The sequence below is a fragment of the Erpetoichthys calabaricus genome, chromosome 9 (assembly GCF_900747795.2).
Source record: "Erpetoichthys calabaricus chromosome 9, fErpCal1.3, whole genome shotgun sequence".
Taxonomy (NCBI): domain Eukaryota; kingdom Metazoa; phylum Chordata; class Cladistia; order Polypteriformes; family Polypteridae; genus Erpetoichthys; species Erpetoichthys calabaricus.
In genome coordinates this window covers 59136989-59157511 of record NC_041402.2, presented here as the reverse complement: position 1 = coordinate 59157511, position 20523 = coordinate 59136989, and the positions used below count along the sequence as shown (strand labels likewise).

At 36.6% G+C, this 20523-nt stretch overlaps 1 protein-coding gene across 1 annotated transcript in view; it reads right to left on the bottom strand.

The window, feature by feature from the left end:
- Window positions 1-20523, bottom strand: part of itfg1 (integrin alpha FG-GAP repeat containing 1) — a 450065-nt gene that overhangs the window by 63659 nt on the left and 365883 nt on the right. The window contains exon 14 of the mRNA XM_028809647.2: window positions 19279-19357. Coding sequence (XP_028665480.1) covers window positions 19279-19357 — 79 coding nt within the window. The remainder of the gene's footprint in view (window positions 1-19278; window positions 19358-20523) is intronic.

Genomic DNA, 20523 nt, shown 5'->3' with positions numbered 1-20523 from the left:
GACGTGTGGTTCTTTCATTTGACAGCATGTAGATTGGGGTAATTACATTCATGGCATTCGTAGTCTGAATCACAATCTGATTGTATGGGTGGTTACCTACCAGGTAACGCTTGTGGTTGGTCAGCAAGTCGGACGAACCACACGCCATAGCGCAGCGTTAGGGGCTTCGCCTCCGCCGCTGACGTTCGAGGTTTGATTCCCGAGAGGGGATGCAGTGAGTGTGTACGCCTGATGAGCCCAGAATTAGGGCGAAACACGTGTCGCGTACTCTTTGCATTATTTGACAGTAAAACTATTTCAATCATTTTATGATCTGCTTCTCGCAACTGAAAGAGGGCACCGTGTTGATGTTAGCCGACTTGCTGACCAACCACAAGCGTTACCTGGTAGGTAACCACCCATACAATCAGATTGTGATTCAGACTACGAATGCCATGAATATATATATATATATATATATATATATATATATATATATATATATATAAAACGAGAGTGAAAGAGACAGAGAGAGAGAGTGAGAGAAACATATATGTATATAAAAATATTAATACTATATGTTAATGGCAATGTTTTAAAACATCCATGATTCCATTTGCTAACCTTCCTCTCCGTATTCAAAAACATGTGTGAGACAAGAAAAGCATTATCCTGGACACAGGACCATTACAGTGCAACGTGACAGATACATACACGTTGGTCACTTCAGGACAGTAAACTTAACAGCATGTCAGTGGACTGGAGGATACAAACTAATGCCACAGAGAAGACCTACGTGGACATACATACAAAGCTCATGAGCTCTGCACCCTGGAAGTAATTTTAGTGCTGCTTATGCACAATGCTCTGTGATTGAATGGCATTCCAAGCAGGCTTGATTCATTCATTCTTTCCTTATACCCGGCTATGTCAGCACTCTCCAACCCTGTAAATAAATCAAAGAGGACATGACAATAGATGGATGAATGTAAAATTATTTAATAAAAGATTATTTAGACTTCTGTATAGTGAATGTAAATTGCATCCTCGTAATTAGGCATTTCTGAATTTTTTCCTCTTTCTTTCAAAGTTTATTACTTTTTTGTTTATTTTGCATTTATCGACTTTAATAAACATATAAATCTGGCCACAGCTAATCCTGAAGGCACTGGGTACAAGGTAGTACTTGGCGCTGAACAGAATTGCAGTTTCTGGCTTCTTCATTATATATTTATTTATGTGTTCATTTGTTTATTTAGTTATTGAGAATGTTTCAAGTTCATGTTGCTTCATGAAGCTATAGAGTTTTTTTCTTTTTTATTATGGATGATCAACAAGTATAAGTGTGTATTCACCAAGAAGCTCTGCTTTAAAGATGATGAATTATGGGATTAAGATATTGAAAAAACATTCTTCCATCCTTTCTTAGAATCTACCTTTTCCATAACTGTGTTGAGACAAAGCCAATTTCAGCAACATTGAACACTAGGCAGGAACCAGCAAGGGACAGAAACTGATTGAAAATATAAACTACACATGGTTACTTGGCCCTGAAGTATAGAATCCGGGTCCTTTGAACTGTGGGGCAGCATTTTAACCACAGTGCCATCATGAAATCCTTAATTTGTTTCTCATTATATTGCATCTTTTCCTTATGCAATTCAGTATTTTATAATAATGTGTCTAAATTCCTTAATAATGTTTTGATTGGCAGTAACCAAGATACAGACACTGTTTCCTCTAGGCACCAGTAATTTATTCTAGTTTAGTGGAAACTGGGAGGTGGAAATCTCTCAGTGAACTGTATAAAAACGTTTTTGTTCTTTAGAGGGAATGGTTGCCAGACTGATGAATGGCAATGCTGTATGTCTAGAAAATGTCCCCAGTCACATCTGCCCCTGCTTTACCTTTGAAAAAGATGTTCTCAAGGACAAAAAAGCAAGAAAGAGTTCATGTTCAAAATCATTTAGGTTCAAAAGTTCATGATCAAAATCGTTTAGGAAATCATAGACCTGAAAATAATTTGAATGGGTCAAAGAAAAAATATATAGAAGACCATTAGTCTTTGCCTAAAACCCCACTGTTTGGCAACTGGAACATGCCACAGTGGAGGATGATTTCAATTGAATATCTAGAATTCTTATTTACCACCGATCAAGTCTTTACAGTCAGAGTGATTTTCCTTTCTGCAGTCAGACCACTAAATTCTGCTTGTCTGAATAAAAATGCATAAATGTAAGAGAAATGAACAACAGGAAAGCTGGCAGGGTGCTGTGGATTAGGTTGGCCTAGGACTTATATATCTGCAGTACATCTAAGCTCCCACGTTCACACTCAGATTCACAATATCTTTGCTAATAATTTGTAAAAATACATTTTCAGGAGTATATGGCTCCCACTTGAGCTAATTTGCATGCTGCTAGCAGCACTTAGAAAAGTACAAAAGCTCTCTATAACTGAATATTAAAAAGGGTCCTGCTAACTTATTTTAAGTGCTAAAATACCTTTATATATTGTGAATTAATTCTGTTTTTCATCCTGTCCCATGCACTGATTTACCATACAGTTTTACATAATTCCACTGGACTACCTTGTGCACTAAGTAATAATACTGCTTTGCACACTAAATAACAGCAATGAAGGCAAATAAATATATGCATCAGGGATGTCCAACTCCGGTCCTGGTGGGCCGCAGTGGCTGCAGGTTTTCATTCTAACCCTTTTCCTGATCGGTGAAAAGTTTTCACTGCTGATTAACTCTTTTTCCTTCATTTTAATAGCCCTGTTTTTTTTAAGGATTCAGTCCTTTGAATTGATTTGTTTCTTCATTAAATGACAGCCAAACAGAAATGAGATGTGAAATGAGCCAATAGATGACCAGCTAAGCTGGAACATCAAACGCCAGCCAATTTCACTCCAACCAGTTTCTTGTGATATAATTTTTATGATGATAGGAGTTAAAGCATGTTATTAACACTAGAATTACCAGAGCCTACGAAAAAACGCGTAGATCCGGCCCACCTTAAATCGCTTCTTAAATCCGTTCACCCCTCTCCGCCAGCATCCTTTGTCCTCTAAATGTGCTGATAAAAGACAAGCTGCCAGCAGCCGGCTATTCCATCCCCCCACCAACTTAGAACGTGAGCGAACTTTTCCCAGCTCATGCCTTGATTGATTATCTGGGAGTGAAGTGAAGTTTTGGAGTGGAAATAATAGATCGTTATTTGGAACACACGCATTTCATGTGTGTTCCGTTTCTAAAGTAATCTGTGTAAACACTTTGTTAAAACAGAAACTTTTTCATATTTTAGTAATAGAGAGACAGACAGGCAGAGATATATAAATAAACAGGGAAGGCACATGTACTGAAAGAAAAAAAGATCAACATGTGCGTTGTTCCTGCAGCACTGAATAAGCTCACGCGCTCTAACATCACCCCTCCTCCCAATCTGACTCTCTAAGTAACAGTACAAGTACAGACGCAAACCAAGTGGAATCAAGAGTCTCGGTTCGATCCCCACTCACTCCTATATTTGCCGTTTTCAGTAGTAAGCTGCTCTTTTTGTTAATATTATACAGTACACACATGCACTTGGTTTGCGTCTGTACTTGTGCTGTTACTTAGAGAGTCAGATTGGGGGGAGGGGTGATGTTAGAGCGTGTGAGCTTATTCAGTGCTGCAGGAACAACGCACATGTTGATCTTTTTTTTTTCTTTCAGTACATGTGCCTTCCCTGTTTATTTATATATCTCTGCCTGTCTGTCTCTCTATTACGCAGTGCTCGGTCTGTCTGTGTGTTATGGATCTTAAAAATAACAGTTATAAGGACAGTTGTTCATGTTAATTGCAGTCTCAATTGTTAAAAAAAAATATTTTAAAAGGAGCATCCCACATGAAAATATAACGATCTCATTAACTGACAGTGCATACCAATTTATAAATGTTATGTCCGTTTGAGGTTTAAAAGAAAAAAAAAAAAGCAACACTTTATCCCCAGTGGGGAATCAAACTCAGGTCTGTGAGACATGGCAAAGTTGCTGCGCTCTAAGAAGCAAATCTTAGTGTGCTACGCCACGGAAACTGTTGTATCATTTTTGAAGCTTTTGTGAAAGTGTTTATTTGATCTTTGGAACTCAGGCTTTACACATTCTATAGTTTATGCCTACTACATTTTGTAACATTTATTACTAAAATATGAAAACGTTTCTGTTTTAACAATGTGTTTACACAGATTACTGCAGAAATGGAACACAAATGAAATGCGTGTGTTCCAAATAACGATCCATTATTTCCACTCTAAAACTCCACTTCACTCCCAGATAATCAATCAAGGCATGAGCTGGGAAAAAGTTCTCGCTCGTTCTAAGTCGGTGGGGGGATGGAATAGCCGGCTGCTGGCAGCTTGTCTTTTATCAGCACATTTAGAGGACAAAGGATGCTGGCGGAGAGGTGTGAACGGATTTAAGAAGCAATTTAAGGTGGGCCGGATCTACAAGTTTTTTCGTAGGCTCTGGTAATTCTAGTGTTAAACATGGGAACATGGTGGCGCAGTGATAGCGACGAGCAGGCGCCTCGTCCACAGATTGTTCCTGCCTCCCGCAAGATGCTTGCTGCGCCCTGCACAACCTTTGATGAAATAATTTACTGCAGCAGTACTGTCTCTTTCAAACATACTAACCCCCAATTCCTGTCCTTCCTTTTCTTTCTCCAAGTAACCAATTGCCACACAATCAGCTCTATAATAGATGTTAAGCCATCAGTAAGCTTAGAATGCCAGTTCTTCAAAACCTTTAAGGAACACTGAAATATCTTCATAGTACATGTTTAATTATTCTATTCTATCCATCTGTCTTTCCGCAGTGTTGTGCCAGCCCCAGCAAGAATACAGCGCGAGGCAGGAATAATTGGGGTGCCAGCTCGTTGCTAGCACTGCGACACCATGTCCTCACATGTTTAATTATTAACAATATAGATTATTTAAATGATGTTAACATTTTATCTGTATAATGTAATAAACATATTTTGCTGCATTTCATCTTAAAAATGATATTGTCATCATATGTAAATACACGCTTTATAAAGTGGCGCAGGTTTTGCAATATAATAACTATCGCAAGTTTACAGTAAGGTAATTGTACTTGTAAGTACAAACAGTTCTACAAGGAGCACTTGATGGACTGATTGAGTGTATTTATAGTTCTTGGGATGAAACGGTTTCTGAACAGCAAGGTCCGTACAGGAAAGGCTCTGAAGCGTTTATCAGATGAGAGCAGTTCAAATAGCGAATGGCTGAGGCAGCGTGTGCTTGATGATGTATACCGATAATTCTCTTTCCGATCAGCTGCTCCGAGTGGTGCAGTGAGAGTAGCAATGCTAAAGCAGCTATGGTATTTGGAATAGTTTGGCCATTCCGTGGACCATTATATTGTTACAGGTTAATTACAATTAGATGCCTTAAACTAATAAACAATATGCGGTTAATTTCAGTGTATTTATAAATCCGTGTCAGGGATGTGGATCTGAAAAAAGAAAGGGAAACCACATTGGAACAGTAGCACTGCTTTAACGGCGGGTGCCACCAGTTTGCAAAACCGAGCAGAGAACTTGCATATGCCAGAGTTTGAGCTACCGTGAAAATGTGCGTGGCTTACGCCAAGTTTAGGTTTTATACATCGCGATTTGAGCGTGGAAACGAGCTTACGTAACATTTTTGTGCGTACACACCATTTATACCGGAGGCCCCTGAGCAGACCAATGTGACTGAGACCTTCACCTTTCTTTATTTTCAGGTTAGCTGGTCATGTCGTGGCTTGTTTTGTGTTTCATTATTGTTTGGCTGCTTATTAAGGAAAAAGAAACAACTAAGGGGTCTGAGTCACATCAATTAAAGCTAAAGCAAAACAAGTGAATCAGCAGCAAGAACGGCTCACTAATTAAGAAGATGGTTAGAGTGAAAACTTGCAGCCACTGCGGCCCACCAGGACCAGAGTTGGACACCCCTGGTATACATAGAATTAAAATATTCTAGGAAAAAAACCAACTATTTTAGTGCAAGAAAGAAAACAGAATTACACAAATGTCTTGTCTGTAATTAAGTTCCACATCTGTCAGGTTTCAGTCTGAGAAAATAGGAAGTAATGGATATACCTGCTGCTCAAATAGTGTTCATCTATTATTGAAATTCCCAAAGTCTTATATATATTGTAAAACTTTGTACAATATAAAAATATCATAATCTCCTAATAGCTCATCAAAACAAGTAGCTTTTAGTCCATTGTGCATTCTTTTTTACAAATATTGGGACGAAAATTGCCTCAGCTTTGGTTTAAAATTTTACATTTCCTGCTCTGGCATATCTACCATTCATTTCGAACCTTCATTCTACAACAGTCCTTCAGTCTTTTTATAATCTCATGGTTTTCTTTTTTTGAGGTCTGTCAAATTTTTAATATTTCAGATTTTCCTTTTTTGATCTATTGTTTCCTCACAGTTGTTCAAATATTTTTGTTTCTTCTGTACTTCTTGATTTTCTTCTTGTTACTGTTCCCTTAATATGCCCCTTCTTAGATTCATTAGAATATTTTTAAATATAACTTTATATAAGTTGTTTAAAGACAGTAAAATTAATATATATAGCAAGCCTGTTCTGCAGTTTTTTGATTGTAAAAGGCACACTTTTTCTTTAGTTTAATAAAATACTACCATTAGGAGGCTGATGTGCTGTTTTACAAATGTTTTCTTTTTGAATTGTCTTTCTGGTGCCAATTTTATAGTATTTTTGACACCAACATATACTATACATCTCTTACTTCTTTTTCCCAGTGTCCTGGGAAGTTTTAAAATAGCAACAAAAATCTTCTGAATTTTGAGTAAAAAAATTTTGTTTATATAAATTCTCAAACTGTATTATAAGAAACTTTTATGTTGAAGTCTATTTTTTATTTAGTTTTTATATTTCTTTTATAAAATGAATTAGCTGTACCTAAATTTTGTGTTGTATTGCACTCAACTTACAGGCCGTTATCTGGTAACAAAAAAAAAAACCTTTATTAATAAAAAAAAATTCTAGCCATGACACCATCCACAATACTGCATTTTCATATTTTTGCAGTTTTCATCAATACTACTCCAGTGTTTTCAACCCACTGCCCCCCCCCCCCCCCCCCGATAAAAAAGCTGAACTTTTGAAATGTTCTCTAGAGCTGTATATTTCTGAACACGTAGCCTCAGCATTGTATAATGCAGACAGACAAAAACACAGATTTTTAAAAACACTGACAGTAATCATACTTGGTTCATGCTTATTATGTGGCCCTTCTCTGACTGGATACTACTCATTGGAACATCTCATTCCCTCACTGGTCACTCTTCATGAATAAAAAACTATACTCTAATATACTGGGCATAGAACAATCGCTTCCCATAGCATGCATTGTGTTGCTTAGCTGTATGTATCTAAATTGCATTTTCTACAGTATGAATGCTGCATACAGGCTGAAAAGTCTAATAATTTACCAGTCACTACAGTTTTGCGATATAAATTTTTGTGACCAATAGTGTTACCAACCTAAGGCTCCACCAATGCACACACTTTTTCCACCAATGCACACATGTCCAGTATAGTGCGAACATCTGCATCATATACCATGTGAAGAAGCCCCTGAATTTACTTTGCCTTCAGCAGACAGCCTGGTAACCTTTGCTCTTTTAGGGCATTCTCTAACCATAGCATGTAATTCAGTAGTTACTTGGCATTGTCTCAGGACAGCATGTATCTAAATAGATGTTACCTACAAAAGGAGGGAGTGAATTTATATAAGAATACTGACAATGAGGAAGAATATGTAGAATTATGAGGCATGAGTGAGTCTGTATATTCTGTTAAAAATTGTGATGATTAAATAAGACAGACAGACACACTGTTCTTTGTTTACTCAGATAGTTCTTCTTTGTTTATAAATGGGTCTCACACACATGCTTTAATGTAACGTGTGTTTCTGAAAATTAATGAAAGCTTTTGTTTATTCTTTTTGCATTTTAATTCAGTCTGAATAAATTAAACCAGAACTGGAAAGGAATATATTTTTTGCCAGTTGAAGGTCATGGAATACTTTTGAATCAAAAATATTCTGTATTCTCTCACACTAAGGTATCAATGTGACACTTTTACATGTAAAGAATCCTGAAGCACAGACTGTATTCTTTCTGCTGTGCTTGCCTGTACCTAATCATAACATCAGTTTGGGAGAAAGACAGAACCAGTAAATAAAAACCTGTAAACTAAGTGATTTTGACTTCTGAAAACAAGAGATTCTCGTTGTTTCTATGCAATTCTATGGGTAAGTAGAAAGCAATAGATGCAATTGCCATTGTCTTTTTAAAAGGGCACATTCCCTGCTGATGAGACAGGAAGCACCAGAAACATTCAAGCAGCAGCTCTTTGAAATGTTATTTTAAGGTGAAAAGCACATTTTAGGGTAAACTAATGGATTCTGACAATCAAATGAAACCCAGATATGGTGAGCAAAAACTCTCTGAAAAAGCACCCCAGCCAGTGAGATCCATGTTCTCTTTAGTAATTGTGCTTCCCTAAAATTAAACTAAAAAAGAAAATGCCAGACCTATAAATTGCTTCCTCTAAAACAGTATTTGGTTTTTCAATAATAAACAAATTAATTAAGTTTATATGAGAGAATGAACAAAAAATTTAATTTCTAAAGTAAAATGAAAATTACTGTACTCATCCATCCATTCATTTTTTAAACCCGTTTTTTTAGTCCAGGTTTTCAGGAGTTTGTCCCAGCAGCAATGTGGGCAGAAGTAAAACCAGCTTTATATCACAAAACACCATGGTACACCTGCACACTCACAGACATTCACACACACACATGTTAAGCCAATTTAGAGATGCCAGTCTAAGGAACAAAAAGTATCTGAACTGTGGAATTGAAGATAATGTAGTGAATATGCCATATTTATGATAAAAGGCCCAAGTGCTATAAAGAAGCGAGACTAATTTCTGAATCATCCAGCTCTTGCACATTTGTCAAAACTTATTCATTGTCCTCTTTATTTGAACATATACCTGTATAGTATTAAGTATACAGATTTAAAATCAGATCAATTTTGACAAGAACAGAACATTCAGCTCAAAAAATATTAGCATTTTATTAGATGTGTTAATTGTTGCGTGAAGGAAAACTTTCTAATGTCTTTGTGAAATTTACTTTTAACAAGCTTCCATTTTCATTTTAAAATAACAGCTCTGATCCACTCTTCCTTTCAGAAATTGAAAAAACTTCAATCATGTCTGTCTCCATCTGCTTAAACTGAGAAGGTTCAATCCTTGCAATTGTTTCTCATAATTCATACCTTGCGGTCAACAACCTTACCAGTGTGGTTGCCCTTCTCTGGACTTTTTCTAATGATGCTATGTCTGTTTTTGTAACCTGAAGACTAAAACTTCATACAATACTTCAGGTGAGGCTTCACTAGTACTTTATATAGCTTACATATAACCTCCCATGACTTGAACTCTAAATACTGTGCTATATAACCTAATATCCTACTAACTTTCTTTACACTATCATGATGTAGATATTGATAAGTCCACTATGACTCTGAAGTCTTTTTCATAAGGTCTATTTTCACATTTCAGACCTGCCATTCTGTATTCAAATCTAACAGTTCTACTTTCTTACTTGCGATATCTTATATTTATTTACATTAAACTTTCTATACCACAAATCTGCCAAAGCCTATATCCTGTCCAAGACCCTCTGTAATGATTCGACTGAGTCTAGATTAACTGCCATTCCATTCCTCTTAGTTTGGTATCACCTACATTGCTGTCCAGATTCTATTTAGACTATTTACTTTCTGCGTTTAAGCCAATTTCATAATCATTTACACACTATGCCTTGAATTCCCACTTTCAGTATGATGCCTAGGCTATCATGTAGCACCTTTTAACTGCCTTCTGACAATCAGGGTAAACAACATCATATGCCACTTGTTGATCAAATCCTTTTGTTTCCTTGTTAAATTTTAGCATATTAGTAAAATATGACCTCTCCTGACTGAAGTCATGCTATTCATGAATACTCATGTTCTTGCCATGGGGTCCTCAATCTTTTCCTTAATAATTCTTCAACATTATTTTACCTCTGATGGGTTAGGTTTACTGGCTTATAGTTGCTTGGTTCAACATAAACTCCCTTTTTATATAACGGGGTAAAATTTGCTAGTTTTTAGTCACTGCGAATTTCTCCAGTACGCAGCGAAAATACATGTCAACGGTTTATATACACTACTAAAAAAACGTTTGGCATGAATCAAACATTTTCTTTCTTTTGATAGAAGTTGATACATTTTTATCAAGATACCATTAAGTGGATTCTGAAATATAGACCAGGTAATTACTAGTGTTTATAATGGCTACTACTGCTTGAAATGACTAATTTTTATTTATTACTCACATATGGCTACAAAGTGCAATTTTAAGCAGTAATTCTTTCAGTATCCTAATGGTAAACTACTGTAGCTTATCCTTAATTAGTCATGCTTACATGCCAATTGGTTATTTGAGAAACCTTTGTAATTGCATTACCACCGCTGAAACCTGTTAATTCTGTTCACTTGGGATCCAAGGTACTGGTATATGTAAAGTTCAATACTGAGTTGAAAAATGTCCAAATGAAACAGTTTCCCCAAAAAACATGTCAATCTATTATTTATTTGCAGAATGAAGGCTATTCCATGTGACAGATTGCCAGGAAGGTGTCTTATTACTGTCTTGAGAGAAGAGGGCAAACTAGATCTAATTAGGACAGAAAAAGAAGGAGAACGCCAAGATTGCCAACTTAAAAAAGGATAAGGACATCAGAGTCTATAGTTTGAGAAGTACAAACTTTACAGGTCTTCAGTTGACATCTTTACTAAATACACACCAAATACTAGTGTCAGCTACAACAGTCATCTTTCAATACATAAAAATTTCTGGATGACCCCACACTTTTGAACGGTAGTGTAGAATACATACAATTGGAGAAGGATTCAGGAATGCAGTAACAAAATGCACAGCATTGAGGGTAAAAACTAGGAAAATTCAAGAAAGGCAAATGTCAACAGAAGCTGCAAATACAATTGTTAAGAACAAATGAAGACCTGCCAGCTGACTATGCAGTAAAAGTTCAAAGCAAATTTAATGGCTTATAATTGGTCACAGATACTGAAGCAGATTGGAATAACTTTGAAAATGTTTCAGTATTCTCTGTGGAAGAAAAATTACCAAAAAAAATAAAAGAAAACAAAACAGAACTGGATGACTAAAGAGATATTACACATGATAGAGGAAAGACGTTCGATTAAGGGTAAAAAAATAGCTTGCAGGAAAGGCAAAAGAGAACTGGTTGAATGAGAAGTGTGCAGAAATTAAGGCTGATGCATACAGAAATTCACGAAACATTAAGGAAAGGAAAATCTTACCAGACAGTCTCCAGGCATAAGAGGGAAAATTACCAACAGAAAGAGATGAAGTGCTTAACAGATGGTCAGAATATACAGATGAACTGTTTTAGAGGACAGATGTGAAAAGTCAGTACTCACAGAGGAAATGACAGGTCTACCTATATTAAAATTAACAGTGGAACATGTTGTATAGAACATGAAGCAGCGGATGGTAGCAGGCCCAGATCAAATAGCAGTAGAAATGATGGAGGCAGCTGGTGAAACTGGATTAGCTCACTTAACAAAAATATTGAACAACATCTATGACACTGGAAAATCCCTACATCATAATTTTTGCTATAAACAAAAAAACCTGGGGCTCTAGAATGTGAAAATCAAAGGACAATAAATTTGATGAGTCAAGTTGTTAAGATACTTTAAGGATCATACTAAACAGATGGAAAGTTAAAACTCAGAATTGAGGTTTCAGAGGTGCAAGTGTGGTTTTCTGGAAGGAAAAGGTACAATAAATTGTAAAGTGTATAATTAGAAATTGAATTGCATGAGAAATAGAAATGCAACAGAATATATGTGCACTTCATTGATTACACAAAGGCAGTTAATAAAGTGAAGCAGGAAGAAGTGTTAAACATTTTAAGAAGTCTACCACTTTATGGAAAAGGCATTCAATTAGTAACGAATATATATTGGGGGCAAACAGCAGCTATAAGAATCAGCAGTGAATTTGGAGAATGGACGCTGATAAGAAGTGGTGCATGGCAATGCTGTGTTGTTTTGCCAGATATTTTCTTATTGTACAGAGAAATGATTCTAAGAGGCATTGAATAAATGAATAAGTGTGGGAGATGTCAATGTTACCAATATGCAATTTGCAGATGATACTGTATTTATTGCTGAATGTGAAGAAGAAATAAAAGAAATGTTAAAATGGGAGTAGAAGACAGTGAGGTGAAGAGACTAATATTGAATTGCAAAAAGGTAGTTAGTATGGTGTTTACAAAAGACAAAGTACTGTCAAAATGTAAGCTGAAAGTAAAATCTGAAAATGTCAAGCAAGTGGATCACTTTTGTTACCTAGGTGGCATGTTAATGCAAAATGGGAGAAGAGATCATGAAATCAAGAGAAGGATTGTTATGACAAAAACAGCTTTTAGGTAGTTAAAACACATATGTATAAACCAAAATGTAACAATTAAATTAATTTTTGGTCTGTCTTAATGTACAGTTGTGAAATGTGGACTCTTAGCAAAACAACAGAAGGTAGATTAGAGGAGCTGAGAGATGTGGTTTTTAAGAAGGATGCGAAAAATGTCCTGGACAGATAATGTAACAAATGAAGGAGTATTAAAAAGGGCACAGGTGAATATATATTTACTAAGTGAGATAAAAAATATGACAACACATCATCAGAGCTGAAGCCCTTGAAAGTGTTATGTTTCTGAGTAAAATCAATGAAAGAGCAAGAGGATGGGCAGAGAAATACCATTAGTGGACATGCTGTGAGATGGCTTGGGAACAACAATAGCTGCAATGAGATGTTTATTATAGCAAGGAAAACAGACATGTAGTAGACCATGATTGCCAATATCTGCATCGGACATGGGGCCTTAATGAAATTGTCTATGTATTTATCTGTGTGCCCATCCGGTTTATATGTATTCTATCATTCCAAAGGATAGTGCATCACAAACATTAACATTACTTTTATGAACTCTGCATTGTAGTGTACTGTGCAAAACTAGTTTGGTCTGAGCATTATTTTTAAACTTGGTTTACTACAATTGATGCCTTAGAGCACCTGCCCTGGCTTTATCACTGTTTTCCAGCACATTAATGCAACATTTGAACTTGTGCATGGCCTCTGGAGGACGACCAAAAAAATCTGTACTGTTATTGAGATGAGGAAAGAAGAAGCTATAATATGATTTACAGGAGTAGCTTACCTAAAACACTTTAAGAGACTTAAGAGACTTGATGTTACAATCCCTTTTGGTAATTATCATTTTCTTGCAATGTGTACCAAGAGGGGATAAAGGGATAAAAATAAATAATTGGGGTCATCAAGAGGGTTCTCCCCTTCCTTGATGTAACATTGATAGCCCCATAATATTTCCAGAAGGCCCAACGGTGTCACCTGCCATCCTAGGTGCACTGTACTCTACTGGTAAAATGTCAGCTTGGTACCCAGTTGGGACCATTTCCCTTCAGTCAGAGCTGAAGGATCTGATGGCCTGTTTGAGTGATTGTTCTTCAAACCTCTTTTAACATCCTGGTGGTAGCTGTCTTTGTCTGCAGACCTCCACATGGAGCACCTCTGCCCTCCAGCCTCATTGTATTGTTTCTTCTGTAAGATGTGAGTTATTTTAGACTCCTGCACACAAGAGTTGTTCATGAACAGTTGCTTCTTTCCAAGGTGGAGTTATCTCCACAATATACAGGGACATGGGACAGATTAACCATAAGATCATATGTGGTCTGAGATGGAAGGTAATAATCTCTGGTGGAAATATGAGCTTTTGGCTAATATCAGTTTGCAATCATGCCTTGTGCCTTTTAATAGTTGTTTACCTTGGAATTTTTCCTTCTGATAAAAAAAAGACAAGGAAGCAAGCAAAGTAAGAAGCTATGGGAAGGAGGGCATTCATAAGTGCCTCCTTCCCTTTAGGATTAGCGCCAGTTGCCAAACAACATGTCTGTGCCTCCAGGGGCACTACACTTGGTTGAAACTTGTTTTGGAGTCGGTAAGGAGGTGCCTTAGTGTTGCTCTTACAGTGTACAGGCTGGGTGTTTTCCAGCCTACTGGTTGAGACTTTTAGGGGTAGTTAGTAACATTGTAGGTGGTTCTAATGATCATGGCAAAAAAAAAATTAAATGATCAACATAGCAATACGATGGCAACTCTACACTTTGACTGCACTGTTAAAGGCTAATTTTAAAAAGTATATCAAATCAAATAAAAAATTCTAAGTAAAAACAACTCTCAAATGGGTTTAAATCAAAACTTGTGTTAAAACTCTACAAACATCCTTTGCTGTTCACCACCACCTATGACTTGACTGATTTTACTTTTCACATTTGCTCATGGCACACTAAAAAAGCTCTCCATAATTGGCCTATTGCTGGGAAAAAAAACCTCTCTGACTTTATGCATTAATTGGATGGTGATACTGTGTTCCTTGCATACAATGGTGATGATACAATAAAAAGAATAAAGATAATCATTATACTTTGATTTCATTGAATTCTGTGATTATGTTAGGCTTGTTAGTTTATTTCATTGTCCTAAATTGATTGTATATATGGTCGGATTATTGGGCTGCATGTTAAATTCTGATTGTGCTGTCACAATTATCGTAAACAACTTGTTAGATCAGTATGTATGCTGCTCTATAGGTGGTGGCTGTGAAAGATAGTGTTCAAAAGGTATCAATTTCTACACTGCAGAACAATGCACCAGCTAATAAGACCTAGACAGCTAGATGGTGGCTTGCTGAACATTTTCTGTAGAGATGTTCCAAGTAGCCAGATGCCAGATAGCTGTTAATCTTTGGAATCGGTATTAGCAATGGAAATTATCTGTGTACATATGAAAATAGCTCAGACAATTCCAGTTAAAATCTGAATATCGATTATAGATCAAAGTTTCATTAAGTACTGCCAGCCTATATCATCCATAATCCTCAGTACACCACTCCCCACGCCACAGTGATAGGTACTGGAATGTATCATCACTAAATGTTATTTTCTATAAAACTCATGGCATTTTGGTAAACAAGCTACCATGCATAAAAACGTATCTCCTCATCAGTACTACAGCACAATGAATAATCCATGTGACCCATGCACAGAAACAATTTAATGTGTTACTCAGTAATCATTTCAATATGAACAACATTTCCTATATTCACTAATGAAAAACCAAACCTGGAAGTAGCACACCATTAACATCGAGGATAATGGATTGATCTGGAGGGCCTCTCCATAGCGGCTATACTTCCTTAAAATTGATCTATCTCTTTTAATCAGGGAGAAAAGATTTTCTAACATCTTTCAATTATTACTTCTAAATGTAAGCAGGTATAAACAAGGGACCTTCAATGGGAGCTGAAATGAAATCAGTTTTATTTTTGCAGAGGTAGTCATGCATAACCTTACAGTTTGGTGTAATTATTAAGACAGCAAATTTTAATGTATGACAATGTACAACTTGGAGTCAGTCACCTGTGGTCCAATAGTAAAAAAAACATCTGTGAACTTGTAAGTCACCTTGGATGGAGGCATAAACCAAATGAAAAATAGTAATAAATGTAAAAGACAATTACAGCAAATACAGCACGATTATAGGTGAATTATCCAGGAGGAAGTGTAAATAAAGCACCAATCACACAATTGTATTGTATGTTTTTTTGCCCAGAATATGCAATCTAGAATTAAAGCAATTTAAAAAGCAGTTTAATTCTGTACTTTCAGTAAATCCTATGTTTTATGTTTGTAATTGTAATGGAAGGCAGGGGACTTTACCTGGCCAGGATGCCCTGATTATGGAAGGACTGGGGGAGAGAGTATTTCCAGCACATTTTCTGCCATGGACCGACAGAGGCCAGCCCCCTTTGTTTCCAGTGGGGTCATGGATCATGAGCTTAGAAGGTCATCCCAGCAGGCACATGGAGATTTTCGGGGCCCTATTTGGCAGCACTTCCGCCACATCCAGAAGTGCTGCCAGAAGAAGCTCGTTAGGCACCTGGAGCACTTCCGGGTGCCTTATAAAAGGGGCTGGCTCAAACCATTCGAGGAGGCAGAGTTGGGAGGAGGTGGACAAAGCTTGCCGGCAGGAGTGGAGGCAAAAGGAAGAAGAGAAGAAGTAAGCCGTGTACTTTGTACCGAGGTGCTTAAATGCTGTGCTGTGGGGAACAGGGAAATAGAGCTCATCAGTTGTAAATAAACCTGTGTTCTGGACTGGAACTTATGTCTGCCTGTCTGTGTCAGGGTTAGGGCGGCAGTACGTGCCCAGGCATCGCACAATAAACTTCAATATTTCCAATCTTAAATTGAAACAATTTTTCAAAACAAAAGCACACATTACAAATTTTAAGCACCAAATAGAGCCGTTTGTTTTATTTTATATTACAGATTTACACAAAGACATTTAAAGCAATACTGACTGAAGAAACTTTGATTACTTGGCATACATAGACAAAAATCTAGGTAATGTCAGGTGTTTAATTGTTTTCTAGCCTAACTAGATTGTTTTTCATATTTGTTACATTCTGTGTCATTGTTTCAATCCCACTGTTGTACGACTGTGTGTGATCTAGAAGAGTCTGAGACAGCAGTCATATTTTATCCCACTAGTGACAAGAGAACCCCACCAATGGATAATGTGAGCCTTTAGGAGACAAAAAAACCCTTTATAAAGTGTCAGCTGGGAAATAATGACCCAGTAGCAGCTGTGCAATGTTTTGTCTCTATATAAACATAATTAATTAGTAAGCTTTTTTGAAGCTAAGCATCCCCATAAGCACACCTTAGTTATGTGAAAGCTAGAGTAAGTAGAGAAACTCATTCAGTGCTTGGCAGGGTATTTTCATTTTGACTTTCAATTCTTCCAATAAAAGAATGTTTATGTCTGTGCTGTAGATCAGTGACATTTCTGCATAAAGGGCCAGTTAGGCTCACTAGATATTGTGTAAAATAAGTACTAAGCTTCCCTCAGTAATTTAACATTATTATTAAAATGTTTATAACAATCATCAACTCTGTCTCCTTAATCATTTATTTCCAATTTTCCAGCATACAATATGCTCAATGTAGAAAAATATTGCTTTTGTAGTATACGAAAGTCTTCTTGTCCCAGGTTCTGCAAGCCTGTTTCTGGCTGAAGAAACTGGACCAACTGGCCCTGCAGTGTTCTAGGTTTACCCATGAATGTGTGTGAGCATGTGCAACCTGAACTTTCCAATTCAGCGATAAGGTTTAAAGGCTAGAGGCCAAGATCAGCATTTAGATATGGATATGGATGCTCTTTCTTTCTTTCTTTTTTTAATTATGTGTTTACAATAATTATGCACTTTGTGTCGACAAAGAGGTATAAAAAGTCGGGTACCATTTACTCCCTTAGTGGTAGCCATAGCAATCTGAAAAAAGAGTGAATATCAATATCAGGAATGCTATGACCACAAGGAATTATTCTGGCTATAATGTTTGTGATCGGAACCTTAATCTTCATCCATCACTGAGAAGGACTGCCTGATGGTGATAAATTTGACAAAGACAGTATCACATGTGCTCCTTTCACTTGTGGAAAAGAAGCCAGCAGTATAATCCCCAAGATTCAAAGAAAAGCAGAGACAGGGAGCAGAATGAAGAGATATTTACAAAATAGTTTTTTAATTGTTTTCTGGTCCCATACTGCCCATCAAAACCTGACTATATGGTGGTTAGTGCTGCTACCTGACAGTCCCAGGGTATTATGTTTGCGTTATTTGGTATGTGTAGTCTGTGTGTTCTTTCCATGTTACCATGGACAGATTGTATTAGTTAGATAAGAGATGTCTACACAGATAAAGGAACAATTTTGTATGACCCTCAAGAATTTTCATGCCAAAAATGTCCCTGCTTTAGATTACTGTTATGGGACAGTTAGAGCTGCTGTCTCATGAATCCAGTGCCCTGGGTTCAAATCCTGCACCCAGGGTTGGTCGTGTGTGTCTGAACATTCTGCCTGCATTGGTCTGCTCTGGATTTCATACAACATTCCAAAGACATGGGTGATAAGATTAATTGACAGTTCTACATTGGCCTTGTGTGGGTGTTTTCAGGAGTGACTTTGTGCCAGGCTTTGGTTCCTGGTGACCCTGAATTGAATTAGACTCATTTGAGAATGCAGTAATAGACTACATGATTTACTGTTTATCTATACACATTCCACAATACTAAATTTGCAAGAAACTGGACTGCAAACATGTAATATTATTAACAGGGGAGAAGTTATAACAAAGAATCAGAAACAGTTTAAAAATAAAACTGAAATAACTATTACAAACACTTTGAATGAATTCAAGCTAAAAAAAATTGTAACCATAAAATAACTAAGAAAATTACTTTGATCATGCACTCCATTAATGTGCCTGCACTAGTACTGATGCTTGAGTAAAATCTGAGATTTCAGACTGTTTTCATGAATGGGAAAAGTGAGGCCTTGTCTTAACAGCAATGAAATTCTGATCATTAAAAACAAAAACAAAGCAAGCAAATAACCATTATCTTTCATGTGAGAAAAGTTCAATTCAAATCCTTCCATGCACTGCAGAACTTCATAACACCCTGCTGTCAATAAATGTAAGCCCCCAACTTTGAACAACTGATACGCAGCACAGGCACCTTCTAAATCTTGCTTCAGTTAAATTGCTTTTCTTCCCCCTTTCATTTTCAAACCCTTTTAAGTGCTGCTGAGTTCAAAAGCTGTTAAGACTAATAAGCAGATGGAAATTAAACAATCTGTTTCCCTCGTTTTTTTATAGACAGCTCTGTTGCATTGCTGCTGGCCTTGGATGATAACCCTGGAGTGGGTGGTGATGCTGTTATTGGGAGGGGGGAGAAATAAGTGAAGGCGTCGATTATTTTCCACAGATTGTGCTTCTGATAAGGAGGTTTGACTTCTGAACAAATAGATGAATCGCTCCTAACAATTCCACAGCAGGGTTTTTATATTACAGAATCTGGTCTCATAGGTTACTTTAATCAGCACTTTTCACTGCTTGCTTTGGAAACAGCATACAGATTATGTTAAGCAGCTGACAATGAAAAGCATAGGGCTCTTTTAGACTTACCTGATGCATTCTTTAGATATCCATTGGCATCCACTGAAGTATACATGACATAAGGTCCTGGTTGGTTTACACCGAAGGGCTGCAAAACAGAATTAGAGCAAAGCAAAATTAAAAATATATATTTCTTTGAAAAGCAACACACTATTCTGTGCAGTGAAAGGTGGAAATTGAGCAAATAAAATTAAAACACCTACTCGTTCATTTTCTGACTGGCATAAGTTAAATTTCACTTCACTTCCTATTTGTATAACAAGATTACTTTTGAATTGTGTTTTTATTTTCTTCTCAATAAAAAAATAAATATGTCAATAACATGATCCACTATGTGCACAGTATTTTCAAATTAATATGAATGTCAATACGTTAGTCACCATTATCTTTCAGTTAAAACTTTTCTTTTTACAGGCCTGATTATGGAAGTGAGCAGCTGCAGCTCTCAAGTCAAAGGTGGAGAACTTACAGTATGTTATTAGGATATAGAAGCTTCCAATTAATTACAAAAAATTCTGAAATTTTAATACCTTAAGTCCAAAAGAAGGGTGAAGGTTTTCTACTGATAAATGATAAGAAAGCATAACGAGGAAGACTCATACACTAAAATCAGAGTTGCCATTTTATTCCACATTTAGAAAAATTAGGGTGTTTATCTTGCTCCAGATTGCTAAACCTTTAAAAACCTTTTCTCCAATTTAAATATTTTGCTCATTAGCCAAATACCCAAAGAGATTTAGGAACTTTAAGATCTATTCATCCAATGACCAAATCCATTCAATCCAATTCATGACTTCTGGGTGCTGGAGCTCATTCAAAGGCAATCCTGGATGAAATGGCAGTCAGTGACAGAATATACTCCACATACACACACAATTACTTACAAACTACTTATTCAGGGTTACCAAATCACATAACCTTTATGTATTTGGTATGTGACAGGTATGCAGTTAAAACCAAGACTGAAATTTGAACAAGAGTTTCCCAGATTTGTGAGGCAGCAGCACTAACCATTATACTACTTTGCTAATATCATGAAAAAATTTAGGAATCCCAACAATTAATTGATTACTAAAGCCTTCCTTTTACACACACATACAGAGGCAAAAGAAGTAGAAAGTTACTCTACAGAAAGGTCACAGATTAAAGGCAATGCAAATATTCTCATTAACAAACCACTTGGATCTAAAATGTAAAGCTGAAGAGGACATGCAAGAGGAACTTTAAACCTAACTCTGGATGGAATGCGACATA